Source organism: Trachurus japonicus, chromosome 11, assembly GCF_045865225.1.
Source record: "Trachurus japonicus isolate A0001 chromosome 11, Traja_1.0".
NCBI lineage: Eukaryota > Metazoa > Chordata > Actinopteri > Carangiformes > Carangidae > Trachurus > Trachurus japonicus.
In genome coordinates, this window is record NC_140917.1 from 4,558,732 (window position 1) to 4,578,951 (window position 20,220).

A 20,220-nucleotide genomic window follows, 5' to 3' on the forward strand; every position below is an offset into this window, starting at 1 on the left:
GGGGGGGGGGGCGGGGGGCTCAGACTCCAACACCACATTTACACCTGCATTAAAGGGATAGTTCACCCAAAATTCAAATTGCACTCATTATCTACTCACCCTCATGTCGACTAAGGGCTTGAAATATAGACTTATTTAATTTTTTTCGGAACAATTTCGCATTTCGCATAACATACGAGCAGCATGGAGGTATTTGGATGTTTTTTAGGGTGTGTCTTTTTGTCACGAAGACAGACAGTTGGTATCCATTTGCAACCGTTATATGGACATGCACTGCTACGCCGAGACCCCCTGTAACTCAGAGAAGCCACAGATAACTCTGAAACTTCCCCCAGCCCTTGGTCCACATGAGGGTGAATGAGTGCAATTTGAATTTTGGGTGAACTATCCCTTTAACAGGGGTTCTCAGTAATCAGATTACAGATTATCAGACAGAGCTGGACCATATGAGAGTCCAGGTGTAAACGCACCCAAGACACAGTGAGGACGGATTGTGATCCGATCGGCACTGGGACCACAGTGAAGAACACATGGTAAACGGTGATGTGTCCTGTATCTGCTTATTCAGGCTTTACTCCACAGGTCTGGATGCCAAGTTCCTATCTGTTGCCTATTAGCCTATCCATTTCATTTTTGTCCGTCTGTTTACATGTTCTGTCTGGTCATATCTGGTATCTGCATTTACAGCTTTGCTTGCATGGAAAGAGGTTTTTTTTCCTGTTTACACATTCATGTTACAGATCTGATCCGTGCCACTTGAGAGGAAAAAATTAGAATTGAACCTTGTAGAAGTGTAAAGACAGCCCAAGTGTCTCCTTTTAATTTGGTGCTAAAAGAGTGTAGCTACAAGCCAAACTTGGCACTTCCTCCTTACAGAGCAATTTACTGATTGATGTCAAAACAAATGGCGGAACAAGGCTCCAACTGGACCTGGCTGCAGAGCCAAAGGAAGATGAATGAATCTGGTAACGGAGGTGGTAACTTGTCCTTTTTTTAATGAGTTGGATGCTGTGTTGGCTAAACTTGCCTATAAATAGCTACCAGTAGTGTTAATACAGGTTTTAGCTTCTCCATTTAACTAAGCTAATGTTAGCTGTAACTTCAGTCCATTCATAGGGAGAACATGACTAACAACTAACAATAAAAAAGCATAAAAAGCATTTATTTTATTTTATCCTTTTTTAATTCACATTCGCAAACATGTGATGATAAGGTCCACATGGAAGCATGTTTTCTGATTAGCCTACTCTACATCAAAGGTCTTCAACAGAACACTTTTTTTTGTGTTGATTAGACAATAATAAAAAAAATTGTTTCCACATTTATGTTTAAAATAAATTAAAATGTCAATTTGAACAGTTTGTCTTCATGATTATCATGCAATTGACCGACATTGTTGATATTGGCCGTGGGTCTGAATAAATGGCAGTGGCACGGCCATACTCACTGTAGCCTACCTTAATAAGAAACATGAATATATGATCCTGTAAGCTACGTATATTAGGCTATTTGAATAGCTTAGTATTGAATGTACAATACCAAGGTATGTGTGCACTAGGCCCAGTTGAATATAAAACACAATTTAATACAATGGGGTAGCAGGTCCCTTTACAAACAAAAAACATTTATTGTGCAGGAAAGTGAACTTCACATTTCACAATCTCTGACTCAACAGCAGTCAAAGTAATGAATGTATAATATTTTATAATATTTTTATATAGTAACATCATGGACCAACATGTCCCAGGAGGAGCCATTGTCACTATTGGTCCTAAATGCAGCATTGGGACACGGTTTATATCTTATAGCTTGTTGAATGTGAATAAAAATCAAATATGTGCTTTTCTCTGTCTGTTCCTCTTTTCTAACTCTCTGCAATAAGGCGATTATTTATACTTTCCCCAAATATAAACTCTGTTAAAGTGTTTTAAATCCATGATTACACCTTTCACAGAGAGAAAAATGTATATTTTCATGTAGTACACTACAATTAGAAACATTGAATGATGTTTGTTTTACATTCAGACCGTTCTTCTCTGAGTGATGGTCTTTGTTGTAAAGCGATGTTGCTGTAACGTTCAGGTTGTTAATTACCCCCCTTCATCCAGCGACTGTTCTCTCTATTCATTACTGAAGAATGTGCAATCAACTCAACGACGTCGCTCTGTGTCTCGTTTCTCTCCAGGAGAAGGAAACGTGGGTTTGTTTTTGCTTTAATCATCTTAAAATGTGACAATCACACCTGCAGCGAGGAGAGGAGACGTCTCCGCGACGACCACGACGGCTTCAATCACACAACGCTTGTGTTCTCAAGGCCTCGGGCTCAGATTCACAGTTACACACCGAGCTGCGACTCAGTGAGTCAGAGGCCGGCGCTCGGTGGCGTCCTGACCGGAATAAACCAGATTCCTTTTCAGCAGTATTATCTATAATAAATTCTGTGTATGAGCTCTGATCATATTCAGGACATTATGTTGGGATGGAACAAAGAGAAACCAGGTGACTCATCCTCGTCGTGTGTCTGTGTCTGTGCAGGATTTTAAAAAGAGCCAGGCGGTTGTTACCAAATCGGCTACGGTGGCCCTGATGGTTCAACATAAAAGAAACACACATGCACATAGAGAAAGAAACCAGTGGTGTATCTATGTGATACTCAGGTTTACTCAGTATAGCCACTGAAAACGCATAAATACTTCAGTATGTACCAGTACAACAAAACTATCTCACTAAAGTAAATGTCAATGGTTCTCAAAGTGGGAGGGTTGACAGGGTTCAAGGGGGTCCCCAACTTTTTCTGGAAATTTTACCACTTTTTCCTAGAATTTTTTAATTATTGTTTTCATTATTTTTTTCTTTTTTCTTTTTTAATTTTACCACTTTTCCTAGAATTTTTTTGAGAATTTTTTACCAGTTTCTTCTCAATTTTTCTGTTCTAATTTTACCCCTTTTGTATTATTGTTTGCCCCCCCTCTTTTGAGAAATTTTAACACATTTTTCTATCATTTTTAAAACATTTTTTACCACTTTTTCTAGAATTTTTGAGTAATTTTACCAGATTTTTCAAAAAAAACAAGCAATTTAAAACTTTTTCCTAAAAAAAAATTTAAACTTTTTTGTTCATTTTTTTTGGCTGAAAATTTTTACAACTATTTTCTAGAAATGTTTAAACTTTGTTTTACTTTACTTTTTTTTCCAGAAATTTCTCTATAATCTTTCAAAAATGTAGCTACGCCTAATTTAAATGTACATTGATTATTTGTGTATTTCTGGTGTTTTGTCCAATGGGGGTCCGTGGTCTAATTTGTGTCAATTTTGGGTCCTTGATATAAAAAAAGTTTGAGAACCACCGGTCTATGTGATACAACTATGTACAGTTTACCACCTAAAAAGCAGTTTACCCACTACAAAACATTAGACTACACCACTGAAAGAAACTAAACGTCAATATGTGTGTGTGTGTGTGTGTGTGTGTGTGTGTGTGTGTGTGTGTGTGTGTGTGTGTGTGTGTGTGTAGCTGCAGCCTACTGAGATGAATCTGATGATGAAGTGGAAACCAGCTGAAACCAGCTGCTGTTGTCTCAGGTAAACACTTGAGCCCGGGTCATGATGACATCATCACACTGAGACGAGCTCGTCCTCTTTGTCATAGAAAATCTAATCACAGACTAATCAGATCAATCAGTCAATCATCGTTACAACTGTAGCTTTTAGCTGCTTTGTCTCTTTTCTCTCTGATGTCGTTGTGATCTTATTCTTAAAGGACGTCTGGGGGTCAAAGGTCAGAGATTACATCCTGGTTTTCCCTGTTAAAGGGTTTTCTATGGAGTTTTTCCTCAGTGGACGTGAGGCTCTATAAGGACAGAGGATGTTGTTATGATGCTCTAAAGCCCTTTGAGACAATGGGCTATACTAATAAAATTGCCTTGTCTTACTGCACCAAATGGAACCAGAAAGATAATGTACATCATGTATTTGGTGACATCTGGAGACCTTTTATATGTTTTTTAAGACTTGCTTCAACAGGAGGAGGCTCTGAGGGAGAAGAATTAGTGATATAATGTCCTGAGAAACGCCCTTACAATCCATCATGTTAACTGTAATTTGTATTTGTCTATTTATATTTATTTATTTGATTTTTTTCCTTCCATTTTGCTTTCTTTTCATCTTGTTTAAAAAAAAAAAAAAGTTTTAATGCTTTACTGGAAGAGGGGAAGGGAGGGAGAATAGGGAGAAAAAGTTTGCTCTGTTTCTTGCATGTAAGAATGTCTTGTTTGATTTGCTGTAACTTGCAAACAAAAACTAATGAACACATGCTTAAACAAAAAAAAAGGACCCAGAGCTGTTGGCGTCGCTGCTCGTCACCTGATTAACAAACTTCCTGGACACCTGAGCTCTGTATATAATACAGTATACATGTACATCTCTGTAACTGTAACAATAAAGTACATGTATGTAAAATAATTTATCTATTCTTATCCTATTTTATCTTATTTATTTTGTTCTTATTCTGCTTTTATTTTAGTAATAATATCTGTATCTATCTTGATCCTGTTCCAACTCTGTATGTCACACTTTTTGTTTGGTGATTTTCTCTGACTATTCAGGAGTTTGTAACGAAGAAAAATTTCCCTCCGGAGATCAGTAAAGTAATTCTGATTCTGAATCTGAATATTTTATTATAAAATCATATTTCTGTGCCTTTAAAGTTCGGCAGTTGAGCATCTGCAGCCGATCAAACGTATTGATTTTTGGTAAGTTGTGTCTCTGAGCGCCGACGCCTCCAGGTCACGTAGAGAAGATAAAACACTGAGCTCCGACCAGGGCCGTTGCTATGAACTCTGGGCCCCCTTAAAGAATACTAAAGTGGGCCCCTCCCCCTAACTTTTCCTTTTTTTTTCTTAGACTGCGTATGTATTATCGTTTTTTATTTAGCCTTCTTTGTTTTGATGCTAATGCAGCATTACACTGCAAAAACTCAAGTATCTTAGCAAGAATATTTGTCTTATTTCTAGTCAAAATGTCATTTCTAGTCAAAACAAATCTCATTCTACTTAAAATCAGGCACATCATATTAAAAGTAGCTTGTTTTTAGACACTTTTTACTTCTTTCAAGCAGATTTTCACTTGGAATAAGTAGAAAAAATCTGATAGTGGAGCAAGTTTTTCTTCCTTAGCCTATTACAAGCACAAACAACTTACTTTCACTGGCAGATTATTCTATTTATTGTGAATTTAAGTGAAAATGATTGATGATCATTTTTAGGTAATGAGTCTTATTTTAAGTGGAAAGAGATTAGTTTTGACTAGAAATGAGACATTTGGACAAGAAATAAGACAAATATTCTTGGAAAGATGTTGAGTTTTTACAGTGTACTATGAGTATTAGTCAGGGTCTTACGCAGAATAAATCAGTCATACAAAGATTAGACTACTGGGGTTTTTTATGGGCCCCACTGGGCGCTGGGCCCCTAGAATTATCATCACCTTTCTCCCCTATACAACGGCCCTGGCTCCGACTCAGTTACACCACTAATCAGATCAAAACACTGGAAGTGAAAGGGGATTTTAGTGAAAACACAAGAGACACAGTGAGGGATGAAGCTGATTGGAGCAGAGAGGAGGCGACGCAACGCCACGGTAACGGAGCTCCGCCCCCATCAGACTCAGATCATTTATCTGGTTTCAGCTCCTCGACACTCAGAGACGACAGAGACGAGACGCTGTGATGTCAGGTTCTGTTGCTAGGCGACATCTCGCCCAGTGGTCGTAGCAACTATAATGGGAACAAAGGGTCGGTCCACGACGTCAGGAGGAGGAGGAGGTCGAGTCAGATGGATGATGAAGGTGACACAGGATTCTCATTAAAAAAAAACTGCTGTTGTTACTGTAACCATGACAACAGGGACCTTCTTCTGATGTTGAGGGAGTTCTTATTTTAAAACCACCATTGACATAGTAACCATGCCGACGAGGAGCTGATCATCGTCTAGACTAGAGATGAAAACCGGTTCCTCCAGGGCCGGGGACCAGCGCAAAGATATACAGAGATGGTAGCGATACCGTATTAAAGGAATATTCCGGCGTAAGTTTGACTCATGGTCTAACACACGGTGACACCGAGTTAGACCCCCCCTCCATAGATCAAGTCTAACGACCGCTAGCTTCTCTAGTTGTAGAAACTTAAGCAAAAGACCGCACAATAATAAAACACTGCTGTCGATTCCTCCACTAGCAAACCGCCATCAAAAAGCCGCTCATAGCCGCAAATAACAGCACCAAACTTCATCAACAGTACAAACTGGGTCCCATCCCATAATACAAGGCATCAAACACCTTCTAGCTTTGCCTGAAAAGAGACCAAAACCCCCACAACTCAACTCACCCACTCTCCTCCAGCTGCTTCCTACTGATGCAGAAGCCCTGACGAGTCGATCACCGAGTGCAGTAGAAACGTAAAGAGTAAAGAGACGTTTAGTTCCTAAAACACAGCAGCTTTTATGACTGTGATAATTTGATCATCTCATTAACTGTTCATTTCTCTGTTCAACACTTAATAGTTATTGTTAGAAACAGAGAGGAACACTGATGCACTCGGTGATCGACTCGTCAGGGCTTTTCCACAACTAGCAAGCGGCTGGAGCAGAGTGTGTGAGTTGTGTTTTGGTCTCTTTTCAATAGAAACCAAGCTAGCAGTGTTTCATGTCTCATATTATGGGCTGGGACCCTGTTTGTACTGGTGATGTAGTTTGGTGCTGTTATTTGTGGCTATGAGCAGCTTTTTGATGGCGGTTTGCTGGTGGAGGCATCGACAGCAGTGTATCGTTATCATGCGGTCTTCACTGAAATTGCTACAAGAAGCTAGCGGCGGTAGACTTGATCTCTCTCGGGGGGTCTAACTCTGTGTGTTAGACCATAGGTTTAATTTACACCGGAATATCCCTTTAACTTTGTTTATCTGCTATGTAATCAATGTAAACACGGTTTAAGCTAAGTAGCCGAGCCACAGGCAGTGGCTAACAACAGCTAACGTTCATATCAAAACATATCGCTGTGAAAACATAGGTGCGGGTCGTGGCGATTGCGATGAAGATGGCTTCCTTTTTTCTTTTTTTTCAGCCAGGTTTAGGCTGAGAATTATCAATAATTAGACGGACCATGTTGGTCACACCAGGTTTTAATTTTCAGGTCCGTTTACAACTGTAGTAGCAGCAGCTCCCTTCGTACCAGTGGACAAGCAAACTGGTTCTTGAGTTGAACCAGTTAGGCACCAGGTTCTTTTTGGTGGAAAAGAGTAGCATAGTAGTAGTAGTAGGCTAGTAGTAGTAGTGTAGCATAAATAAAGATGGACGTCGCCTCCTTTGACTCCGCCCCCCACAACTCTCAGCTAATCCAAATATGGTCAAAGAGGAGGAGGAGCCATGGGCCGATCAGAGCTGTGAGGTGGTTTCATCTTCATTCTTCATCACCTTTCACCTTCATCTCAGTTTGAAAACACACGGTTGCTGCTTTCAGGTGCTGATGTTGTGTTTGAGTGTTTATAACGGACCCTGTAAAACCCTCCGCTGCTTCTGTTCCTCTTCATTTTCCTCATGTTCCAGTCGGAGAAAACATAAAGAGGAGGAAGTAAAAAAAAAAACTCCATTAGTGTCTGAGAGAGAGTCTGAATCTTCTGCCTCAGTTTCTCACAAAGAGGAGGGAAAATGAAAAACGTCACTGCTGCTGCTGCTGAGGAGACGTCTTGTTTACCGCAGCGGTTTTTGATTCACCAAAGCTGCAGGAAATGTGTTTGCTCTCCATGATCGGCCTCGGGTCCAGAAACATCCTGCAGCGACCGGAGAGGAAGAGGAGGAGGAGGAAGCTCCAGCAGCTCTGTCTCCAACATGTTTATGTAAATTTATGGAGATGAATCCTTGATGGTTGTAGAATCAGCCAAGAAGAGGGATTTCCTCTGAGCCCCCCCCTCATCACAGACCATCTGACACTGTACTACCATATCAGCCATCAGCGCAGCAGTAAATCCATCACTCATTCACAGAAATCTGTTCATTTCTAATCCCGCATGTGTTTTCATGGAATTACAAATGTGAGTAATGAAGCAATAAACTGCTACATGGAGAAACTACGGTGGCTCATAGGGACCAGATCCCTGCAGCAGAGGAAAACACACAAACACACAAAACAACAGGAGGTGTTTCTGGAGGACAGGGACCTGGATAAAGGCTAATGCTAAGCTAACATGATCAATACCATGTGAATCATGTGATATTGACGTTCTAATAAACCAAACAAACTCAAAACAGGAAGCTGTCTGCACAACTTCTAAAGTCAAGAAGAAGAACAACTAAAGGCCCCAACCGGTCCCTCGCTTTATTGTGTCCCCGGACCGGTGCTGTAATAGGAATGGGACAGAACCAGACCAGAACCAGAACCAGAATCACAACAACTGGCTCTGAGTCTGTCTGAGTCTCACCGGCTTTGTTGGACACAAATGCACATAGAGGAGAGGAGGGTTATACCCCTTTCCCACTGGCCAAAAAACCAGTTTAAACCCGCTAACGACTCGGCCTTTGGTGGCAGTGGGAAAGGCGCAGCGGGTCAAACGACTCGGCAAGCGACGCAGGTTAAAATCGCCTTTAATCGGCTCGGCTCCGATCGGCTTGCAGTGGGAACGCCAGACCCGGGTCAACCCGCTAATTTATGTGATGACGTTGAGCGTTACGTGACACCACGTCATCGCGCCGGTCGTGTCTCACATCACGTACCAAAACAAAGCTCTGCTCTCACTCGAGACTGGGATCAAAGAACACTGACCAAAAACGATTGAAAAAAAAGAAAAGAAGTGACAGTCTGTTTAACTGACGTGTTGTGTCGCGGACGAACCGTCGTCATATGGCCGCGGCAGACTCTCTGTCCTCCGCGGTCCTGGTGCTCCAGGTCAGCCAGACCTCCGCGGCGGGCGGCTGTGGCATGACAGCGTTTCTCGCACCATGGATGAGAGCAGGGCAACTAGTTGCTCTGTCTGATCCCCCCGCGGGGGGTCAGACTCGGCTCATTTTGGTCAATGGGACAGGGGCCAAATGCCGATTGTTAGCGGGTCGACCCGCGTTTAAAAAACCTGCGTCGACCCGCTAATTTTAGTGGGAAAACGGCTTTAGAGACACAAGAGGAGGAGACACCAGAACACAAACATCATAAACGAAATGATTCATGAGAACCAGTGAGTTGATGAAGGTTTAATCTCTGACTCTGTTTACAAAAGCTTCAGCTCATATATTTATATATATACTATATATATATGATGAGAGTGAGTCCAGAACCAGTTTCCTGTCCAACTCTTCTGGTGTGGAATGACTCGACTTCCTCTGAGGATGAAAGCTGACTAGTCGTTGTTGACCTTCAGGATGAAGAGGTGACTGGACGTCAGGACGAACAGTCTCTCGTTGGTGGCTCTGAAGCCCAGGATGGCTTTGTCTGAGTCCAGGCTCGCCACCTGTTGCTTAGCGACCTGACCCACCTGCCGCCCCTGCTTCCTGTTGAAGAGCACCGTCTCCACGGGCGACGGCTGCCGGTAGATGAACGCCCGGCGGAGACACTCGCACAACGAGGCGTAGGAGAAGTTCGGAGCGCAGGTCGCAAACTTCCTGTCACGTTTGGACGCCTGAACGTAACCTGAGGAGAGAGAGAGAGATATATACTATCAATATCTATCTATCTATCTATCTATCTATCTATCTATCTATCTATCTATCTATCTATCTATCTATCCCTTTCTTTCTTTTACTTTCTTCTTTCTTTCTACCCCATTTCTGTCTTTTTACTTCTTTCTTTTTCTACCCCACTCTATCTCTATCTACCTCCTTCTATCTATCATCCCCCTCTCTCTGTCTCTTTTTTCTCTCTTTTTCTTCTTTCTTTCTTCTACCCCTTTCTGTCTTCTTCTTTCTTTCTTTCTACCCTCTTTCTCTGTCTTTTTACTTCTTTCTTTTTCTTTCTGTCTACCCCTCTCTATCTCTTTCTATCTACCTCTTTCTATCTATCATACCCCTCTCTCTGTCTCTTTTTTTCTCTCTTTTTCTTCTTTCTTCTACCCCATTTCTGTCTTTTTACTTCTCTCTTTCTTTATTTCTACCCCTCCATCCATTCATCCATCCATCTAACTATTCATTCATCCATCCATCCATCCATCCATCCATCTATCTATCTATCTATCTATCTATCCATCTATCTATCTATCTATCTATCTATCTATCTATCTATCTATCTATCTATCTATCTATCTATCTATCTATCATTGATATATATTGGTATCACTGGTATAATAATCTTTAATAGAACAGATTATGACAAACAGATCTATAATGTGACATTAGACGATGATGTAACGTGAAGTTCTTGGTCCTTGAACGCATCACCAGCTCATGTTTCTCTACAGACTGAGGGAAGACAACAGACACCGTGACTCAGCTCCTCATGTTGAGGTTATGAGTGCCTTGCTCAGGGGCACATCACACGTCACTGCAGCTGTGACGCACTCACACCAAAACACACACACACACACACACCAACAGACACACACACACACCAACAGACACACTTCACTTCAATACTGAAACTATTCAAAGAAATGAATTAATAGATTTTCTGTCCTGCAAAGTACTTTTTATAGATATGACAATAAAGGAAGCAGATTGACAATAAAAGAGTTTAGAAATAAATAAATAAAAACTTAAATTAAAATGAATGAATAAATCACTAACAATTAAAAAAATTATCATAATAAATAACATGAATAGGATTAAAATAATTAGAAATCAAGTTTAAAAAGGAACAAAAAGATGTAATAATTCAGTAATAATGTCAAACAGAAAAGCTTTTAGCAGGTCGGGGGCGGGGCTTGTGTTATGACATCATCAGGAGGTGACAACATGAGAACAAAACGCTGCTTCTTGGTCCTGACCCCTGGGACAGTCAGTGGGAGACCCCAGACGTCCTACTACTGTGTCAGCACCTGAATGCATCACTCAGGGCTGTGGTGTGTGTGTGTGTGCGTGTGTGTCTCACCGAGGGCGTTGAACGTGGCCACGTGCTCCCACATGGCGCCGGGCTCCTGGGGGCGGGGCTGCCACACCAGAGCGTCCACGTCGTGACGCAGACAGAGACACGGCATCTCAGACGGGTTCACCTGCACCGTGAACAGGTACTGATGGCTGCTCAGGTTCACCTGCACACACACACACACACACACACACACACACACACACACACAGGTCACAGGTGAGTGGGCGGAGCAAGGACGAGCCACAATACTGAGCACTGATACTGAGGAGCTGTAATCACATTAGGTTACCTGTGTGTGTGTTTATAAACATGTTAACGAGCTCCAGGTGGATTGTTTATGAACCTTAACGAGCTCTGGCCTGAGGATCAGAGGTTACCACGGCAACTTGAAGTGGTTGCCAATGACGATAGTGACCCTCCAGGCTGAGACAGACAGAAACGTGGAGAAAAAGAGCGATTTTCTGCCTCTGCACTGGTCTCACATTTGGACTTATTCTGACAAAACGGTAGCTCCTATCGGAAAAAAACACAGACTGTCATCGCTGTAAGGACTTCCTGAACGATTTGGTGTGATTTTGGTGTTTCTACAGTAAATATTTTGGAGACACTTGCGAGTTTAAAACATCGGTCCGTTCTGCTTCTCTCTACAAAATCTTTGTATTGGAGTCAATGAGGAGCAGAGACAGACGTGACCGCACTCAGAGGCTGACAATTCAAATTCTGTGAGTCTCTCTGATATTTTGAGCACATGGTGAGAGACAGAACGAGTCTGTCTACAAATTTGGAAAAAATCATGTGTGTAGAGTGTAAATTGTGTCCGGGAGAAGTGTGGAAAGAGAAAAAATCTGGAATTTGTTTGGCCTCTCTCCCACTCTAACCGATGATGTCACCCACTCTGACACGAACATTCCGTGCAATACACACCCATTATAATCTCAACATGTCTCCAAATATGGTCATGGTCTTGAATATTTCAAACACTTCCCTTGGAGGGTTAATAATTGGTCATATTTTAAAAGATACTTAAAATATTTTGTGTAAATAATTAGTAATATAATTATATTTTGACTATTAATTAATAGTGTTGTGAAATTAACTAATGTATAATAATCATGATAATCGTTACACCGTGATTATTTCTCTGACAATAATCGTACCAAGAAATTCTATAATGGTGACATCCCTACTGTCGCCTATGAAAAGGTCAAAGGTCATCATGATGAAACTGATACAGCAGAACATCCTGATGCTCCGGTGACAGACGGGTCTGAATGCACCGTTTCATCTGGAACTTAAAGGAACATTTCACCATAAACTGGACACGACTCATTGACTCTGTATCAGCTGATCAGATTCACAATATTGATCAAAAATAAAAACAGTTGAATTTTATTTTTTGCTGCCGTTTGTTTCTGTTCTGTTGGTGTAAAGTGACAGCACCCCCCACCCCCCTCCTCCCCCTCAGCTGACACTCTCTGTAGGAAGCAGCTCACAGTTGACGGCTGATGATTGACAGTTGCCCACGGTGACAGGGCCGTTTAGAAACTCATCACTCCTCCACTCTCTCTGTCTCCTCTGTCAGAGTTTCAGTTTACTGTGACAGTCTGTCAGTGCAGCTCGGTGACTGACGCCGAGCCGGAGTCGCCCGGGTCAGAACCACAGAGCTGCAGAACCAGAACCAGATCCAGAACCAGACAAACATCATCAGACTCTGACTCCTTTTCTTTCTCTCCAGGGGTTCAACATGTAAATATCAGAATCATCTGCAGACGCTGTGACCTGAGAGAGTTTGTGTTTGTGTTTTACCTCCAAGACGGCTAAAGTTTATATGCATGCCATGATATTCTCACACATAAATTATTGTTTTACAACGTGGACACACACAACAGAAAGTATATAAAACCCATCAAGTCTCTCTTCAAAAAGGCAGTTAAGATTTTGGACAGGAAACCTCTTCACTTTCATTACTGTAATGTTTTAAAAAAAAGTTTAACATTCTTGACCTCGACAGTTATCAGGTTTTTATGGATGTTTGCCTCATTTTCATAGTTTTAAATGCACTTGCCCCCCCACCACTGAATGAATTCATTCAGAAAAAAAAGGCAAAGAACCAGAGCCTTAACAAGAGGTGATTGTAATGTTGTACTGAGGCATAGAACAAAATTTTGTCAGGTCTTTCTGTAAGAGGAACACAGTCCTGGAAAAAGTTACCATCACACATCAGAAACTGCAACAACTCCTCATTCTTTAAAAAAAATCTCAAACATTGGTTAAAAACAAATCAGACATGTACCCATAAAGCTTAAATACTGCTTTTAATCTGATGCCTGTTCCAAGGGCTTTCGGTACATTGTTCTGTAACTGTGGGTTAAAATTATCTGTTTTTATTTTGTCTGTCTGCATCTATTTTGCCTATTTTCTATTTTGCCTATTTTGTCTGTCTGTGTTCTGTTTTGTCCATTGTATGATGTGTAGTCGCGAGGTTTTAAAGTTTCCTGTGTTTATGTTGTATGTCTAGGAACCTGCCTTGGGAAGTCTGGCGCATTGTCCCAACTCAATAAATAAAGAAATGAATGAAAATGAAAAAAATATTTGGGTTTAATAACAAAAGAGAGAATATTGATCTTATGGATGAACAGTTTAACAGTGAGTCACCTGGTTTATTCATAAAAACATCTTTTTATTTCTTTCATCTTTCATCATCAGCTCTGAGTTTCTTCTTCTGTTTCCTTGTTTACAAACTCACTGCAAAAAGAGTTTTTTAATCCAAATCCTGAGTTTTTATCTCCGAGTTTCCTGCAGAGATCAGACCAGATCTACACGCAGCTCCAGTTTCCGTCCAACAGATTAACTTTAAACCTTTTAAACCTGAACGCCTCCTGCAGAACACAGATAGGCCCCTTCAAAATAAGAGCTGATGAAAACACCAGACATGAGGTCAGAGGTTTGTGTTTAAGAAGCTGGAGCCTGAACACAACACAACACGACAACACAACAACACGACTCGACTCTGACTGAAGACTGGACTTAATGGTCTGGACCAGGTCACAGGGTCAAACAACCTCACACACTCACATTCACACCTACAGGTCATTTACATCGCTAATTAACCTAATGAGTGTGTATGTGTGTGTGTTTGGACTGGAATAAAGAAGCAGACCGGAAGTCAAGGTTTAAAAGGGATAGTTGAACATTTTGTCAAATTGGCCCATTGCCATAATCCCTATAGTCATAGCAGTAGGTTTGTTACCTTTAATTGTTGGTGCAAGCTATTTTTAGAACGGCGGAGCAGAGACGTGAGCTGCTCAGAGCTACGCTACGGAGGCTCATTATGGGATTTCTTGGTTTCACCTCATCAAACTCATCAAATACACAATCCAACAACTCCACAACGCTCTGGTGGACAAGTTGTGACCTGCACATTCACCACGCTGTGAGATAATAACACAACGTTACCAGACAGAGTTGTTTTAGAGGGAAATTCATGCAAAACCGCTGATGCACGTTGCCTTCAGGGACAGTTTTTCATCAAGCAGTCTCTGCATTTACCTCTAAAACAACTCTGTCTGGTAACGTTGTGTTATTATCTCATAGCGTGGTGAATGTGCAGGTCACAACTTGTCCACCAGAGCGTTGTGGAGTTGTTGGATTGTGTATTTGATGAGTTTGATGAGGGAAACCAAGAAATCCCATAATGAGCCTCCGTAGCGTAGCTCTGAGCAGCTCACGGCTCTGCTCCGCCGTTCTAAAAACAGCTTGCACCGACAATTAAAGGTAACGAACCTGCTACTGCTATGACTATAGGGATTATGGCAATGGGCCGATTTGACAAAATGTTCAACTATCCCTTTAAACTTAAATTTGAAAAAGAAAAGTTTAATCATAAAACAAGTGAAACGGCCAATCAAGTTCACGTCCACATGACATCACAGAGTTGAACAGTGAGTCTCTGCAGAGCTGGAGACTAACTAATTAAATCCACATTAATGGTGTAATTAATATTTCTCTGATATTCAGGGCTTAACCGTATGCACACACACACACAATAAAAAAAACATTGTGATGTGAATCTGAGCAGCTGTTGGGCCAGATGTTGCTCTCTGGGTGTCTGTTACCATGACACCTGGAGTCTCTGCTGCTGTTTACTCACCTACAACTTCAATATTGATTGTTAATTAACTTTAATTAGTTTGACGGAGTTTGTTTTTCTTGTATCTGGTGAAATAACCAGCCAATAAACTCTCACCTTCCTCGTTCCCTTAAACTGTTAATTATGTCAATTATCATTAAGGTGTGAGACACGACAGGTAAAAACATTGGTTTTTCATGCACTGATCAATTTTGAGGTTTTGGGCTATTTTGCTTCCTTATCGTGTCTTTTTTTTCTCAGAATAGTGGAAAGAAATGGTAGAAAATCCACTTTAAGGTTTTTATTTTACTTCTTTTTGTCGCTTTCGTCTGTAAATTTCTCCTAAATTCACCAAAAGTTAGTATCGTTGTAAAGCTCTCTCTCTCCTGAACAATGATGTCATTTCCTCCGTATCAGCAACAAATTGTAAAAGTAGGATTGACAATAACAATCTACTGTATGTCATTTTACAGTCCAAGTCTTTAAAGGCCGTTTTCTCAGAAAGAGTTTTCCAGACTCAGACTCTGAGCTAGAAATCTCCACTTCAGCAGCACTTACAGACACCAAACCTTCCAGTTTGATCCCTGTCTATATTCTGAAGGTTTTTACAGAGGGGATTGTTGATATATCATTCACAGCCTCATTTATACAACATTTTATTACTAAAAACATGGAGACATTAGATGTTTTTTAAGGGCTGGTGACAGTATTTTCTCATTTACAGAGTGATAAAAAGAGATATCCAAAATCCTCCTCTGTAAAAACTAAAGACTGTAATATGTCAACAAAATAAAACAAAGTAGCTTTATCCATTGTTCAGGTTTCTGTTCTGGAAATAAATGCAAATGAGTGCATATTTAATTAGATATTGTCTCATTTGACAAAACTTGCTTTCATGGTGATAATCTGTTAGTTTACATTTTAGTGTCTATAAATGTCTTTTATACAAACATGATGTCATGTGTGTGTGTGTGGATTTCCTCCTCTTGACTACAGAATCACATCTTTCATCTTTAACAATGAAAAGATTGAATTCATATCTTTTCTATAAATAATAACACGAAGGTTCGGTTTTACAATCTTGTCTCTGATCAAAGCCTCTTATCCTCCACACACGCACACACACACACACACACACCATTATAAGAGGTTTTACAGTGGATGTGAGTCACAGACCTCCTCTGGTGAACACACACACACAGAAAGCATATCACATCTTTTCAGCTCGGATCAGATCAGAACCATAGAAGAGACGGACTCACGGACGGAGGCGAGGGTTTTAAAGGGATAGTTCAACATTTTGTCAAATTGGCCCATTGCCATAACCCCTATAGTCATAGCAGTAGGATTGTTACCTTTAATTGTTGGTGCAAGCTATTTTTAGAACGGCAGAGCAGAGCCGTGAGCTGCTCAGAGCTACGCTACGGAGGCTCATTATGGGATTTCTTGGTTTCCCTCATCAAACTCATCAAATACACAATCCAACAACTCCACAACGCTCTGGTGGAGAAGTTGTGACCTGCACATTCACCACGCTATGAGATAATAACACAACGTTACCAGACAGAGTTGTTTTAGAGGGAAATACATGCAAAACCGCTGATGCGCGTTGCCTTCAGGGGCAGTGTTTCATCAAGCAGTCTCTGTATTTACCTCTAAAACAACTCTGTCTGGTAACGTTGTGTTATTATCTCATAGCGTGGTGAATGTGCAGGTCACAACTTGTGGAGTTGTTGGATTGTGTATTTGATGAGTTTGATGAGGTGAAACCAAGAAATCCCATAATGAGCCTCCGTAGCGTAGCTCTGAGCAGCTCACGGCTCTGCTCCGCCATTCTAAAAATAGCTTGCACCGACAATTAAAGGTAACGAACCTACTGCTATGACTATAGGGATTATATTATGGCAATGGGCCAGTTTGACAAAATGTTCAACTATCCCTTTATAACACAAGGTTAGAGAGAGGCTGCAGCGGTGAGGTGACACAAAGAGGAGGGAACACACACACACTCTCACACACACACACACACACACACACACACACACACTCTCACATGTTGCTACACATGTGAACAGTCGTCCTTCACGTCCGTCAGGCTGCAGCTTCTCCTCCGTCTGCAGCATAAAGAGCTTTTATCCATCAGCTGCTGCAGCTCTTTCCCTCTGTCTCTGTCTTCATTATCAGCCTTTCATTACATCATGAAAAGGTTCAACACACACACACACACACACACACACACACACACACACACACACACACACACACACACATACACACGCGCGCCGTCCAGTGGGAGTGAGACAAAGTGACCTGCACTAATGTCCACACGCTCCTCAATGGGGCTTTTTGTAAAAAGAGGGGAAAAATATGAAAACATGAACTTATTCTCATTATTCTCTGTTTTCTAAACACACACACGACGTCAGCGGCTCAGAGAGTTTTCATTTAGCTCTTTGTGCTCATTTTGTTTTTTAAAAGCATAAAAAAAGAGAAGACATCGTGTCACTTCCTCACGTCCATATAAGGACAGGAGGAAGTTCTGGTGTCTCGACCTGAACGAACCTGATCAAACACATGTGGTCGTTTCTCACCTTGAACCAATAAAAAACTGGAATAAATGAAAAATATGAGGCAGAGATTTGAAAACGTCGTCGGAGCAGCTGAGGAAACAGATTCAGACCTGCTTCACTGTAGGAAACCTGTTAGAAAGTCCAAACTACCAATTCAGACTCTTGTTATTTGTTCATTTATCTAAAAATAGAAAAATGCCCGTGCACAGCAGAAGTCAAGGTGCCGGTATCGTGGCAAAAGTATAACCATGTAAAAAAAATAAACCCTCATGTATTGTGGCTACGAACTGCACAAGACAGGAATTTGAAAGAAGATCAAGATTTAATAGAGGAACAGCTTCGTCAGGCTCTGTTTATTTGTTTATTATCTCATTTTTATTCCTTCCCTTTCTCTGAATTTATGTAATTGTTACTATTTTCTATTTATTATTATTTTATCTTATCATATATATATAAATATATATATATATATTGAAATGTATAGTTATGTATTTGAACTGTTTTCTTACATGATTCTTGAATATAAGTGTAAAGATGATGCGCAGCTGTAAAAGGGAAAAAAATGTACATGAAAGAAAATGTATATGTCATGTTGCTGTTGAGAAAAAATGAATAAATGTGTTAAATAAATAAATAAATTCTCCATAAAACATTTATAAACTATGGCATTTTGTTTTTGTTTTTTCATCTGTCCCTCGTGCTTCTAGAGTTCTTTGCACTTCATTAACTACAACAGTATAATACTACTAACAGGTTCTCTGTGTTGTTCATGTGTATAGATGTTGTATATTACTATTTTTATTGTATTGGGGTGTAGTCTAATTTTTTGTAGTGGGTATACTGCTTTTTAGGTGGGTAAACTTTTTTACATCAAGGACTCCAAAATTGACACAAATTAAACCACGGACCCCCATTGGACAAAATTTTGAAGCAAACACCAGAAATACACAAACAATCAATGTACATTTAAATTAATTATTACATTTCTGGAAAAAAGTGTTACAATTTCTCCAAAAAAGTTGAAGTTTTTAGAAAAATCTGGTAAAATTTCTCAAAAAAAAGTGGTACAATTTCTAAGAAAAAAAAAAGTTTTAAAAATTTTAGAAGAAATTGGTAAAATTTCTCAAAGAAATTCTAGGAAAAGTGGTAAAATTTCAACAAAAAAACAGTTAAGGTGGAAATCCTAAAGAGTTAAGGTGGAAATCCTACAGAGTTAAGGTGGAAATCCTAAAGAGTTAAGGAGGAAATCCTACAGAACATTTCTCAAAAAAGTAACATTTTTTAGAAGAAATTGGTAAAAAAAAAATTCTTTAAGAAATTCTAGGAAAAGTGGTGAAATTTCAACAAAATAGTCAAACAATAATAAAAAAAAGGTGGTAAAAGTAAAAAATAGTATATAGTTAAAAGTTTTTTTTAAATTGAGAAGAAACTGGTAAAAAAGTGGTAGAATTTCTCTCGTCTCAACCCTCCCACTTGAGAACCATTGACATTTACTTTAGTACTACACCACTGGGGGCGGGGCTAGATAGCCAAAGGGGGCGGGGCTAGAGAGCGAAAGGGGGCGTGGCTAGATAGAGAAAGTGGGCGGGGCTACTCACCACCTGAGTGGGTCTGAGAGTCTCTCCGTCGAAGCGCGTGAGGCTGGAGCTGTCCTCCGGGAAGCCGTCACAGTCCTCCAGCTCCTGGGAGTTACAGGGGGGTTTGTCCCCGTCGGGACCGCCCTGAGGAACACCACAGAAGAAGAAGAGTTACAGGGAGGTTTGTCCCCGTCAAGACCCCCGCCCTGAGGAACACCACAGAACAAGAAGAAGAAGAAGAAGAAGACGAGGAAGAAGAGTTAGAGCCACTCCTGCTGTATTAGCATGTCAAGGAGCCGATCTGAGCCGAGGAGCTGGTTCAAGTGGAGCCGGATGAAGCTAATAGAGGCTGAGAGGGGGGTGGGGGTGGGGGGGTGAGGGGGGGGAAGTGGCTGAAAACAGTGTTGAACATGAAGCTGAGCGACTCCAGAGAGAGAGAGAGAGAGGAAGGAGGAAGATGGAGAGAGAGACTCAGAGCAAGAGGACAAGAGGAGGAGGAGGAGGAGGAGGAGGGGGGGGGGGGGGGGATGGGGGGTGGGGGGGGGTTAATGAAAAGGTGGAGAAGGTCATGAGAATCTCCAGAGGAAACGAGACGAAGACGAACTCATGAAAGTTTCATGTGTGAGTCAGAGAGAGAGAGAAGGAGGAGAGAGGGATGGAGGGAGTCTGTGACGACAGCAGCTCAATATAGAAACACATACAACTACATAATATAATATAATATAACATAATATAATATAATATAATTTATAAAACGTAAAGGTGAAATCCGGCGATCTGATTGGTTGTTAACCGTGGTATAATGAGCATACCCACCTTTTTCCGAAGCCTGTTTTGCCGGTTTTGGAATGTTATGTTTACGTTTCCATGGTTTCAGTAGCCGCGG

General features: G+C 40.9%; 1 protein-coding gene across 1 annotated transcript in view; it reads right to left on the bottom strand.

The window, feature by feature from the left end:
• Window positions 1–9,208: 9,208 nt before the first annotated feature.
• Window positions 9,209–20,220, bottom strand: part of nudcd1 (NudC domain containing 1) — a 31,991-nt gene continuing 20,979 nt past the window's right edge. Inside the window, exons 8-10 of the mRNA XM_085790734.1 lie at window positions 19,356–19,478; window positions 11,062–11,221; window positions 9,209–9,669 (exon numbers count right to left, since the gene is read on the bottom strand). Of these exons, the coding sequence (XP_085646860.1) occupies window positions 9,380–9,669; window positions 11,062–11,221; window positions 19,356–19,478 (573 nt within the window). The 3' untranslated portion in view covers window positions 9,209–9,379. The remainder of the gene's footprint in view (window positions 9,670–11,061; window positions 11,222–19,355; window positions 19,479–20,220) is intronic.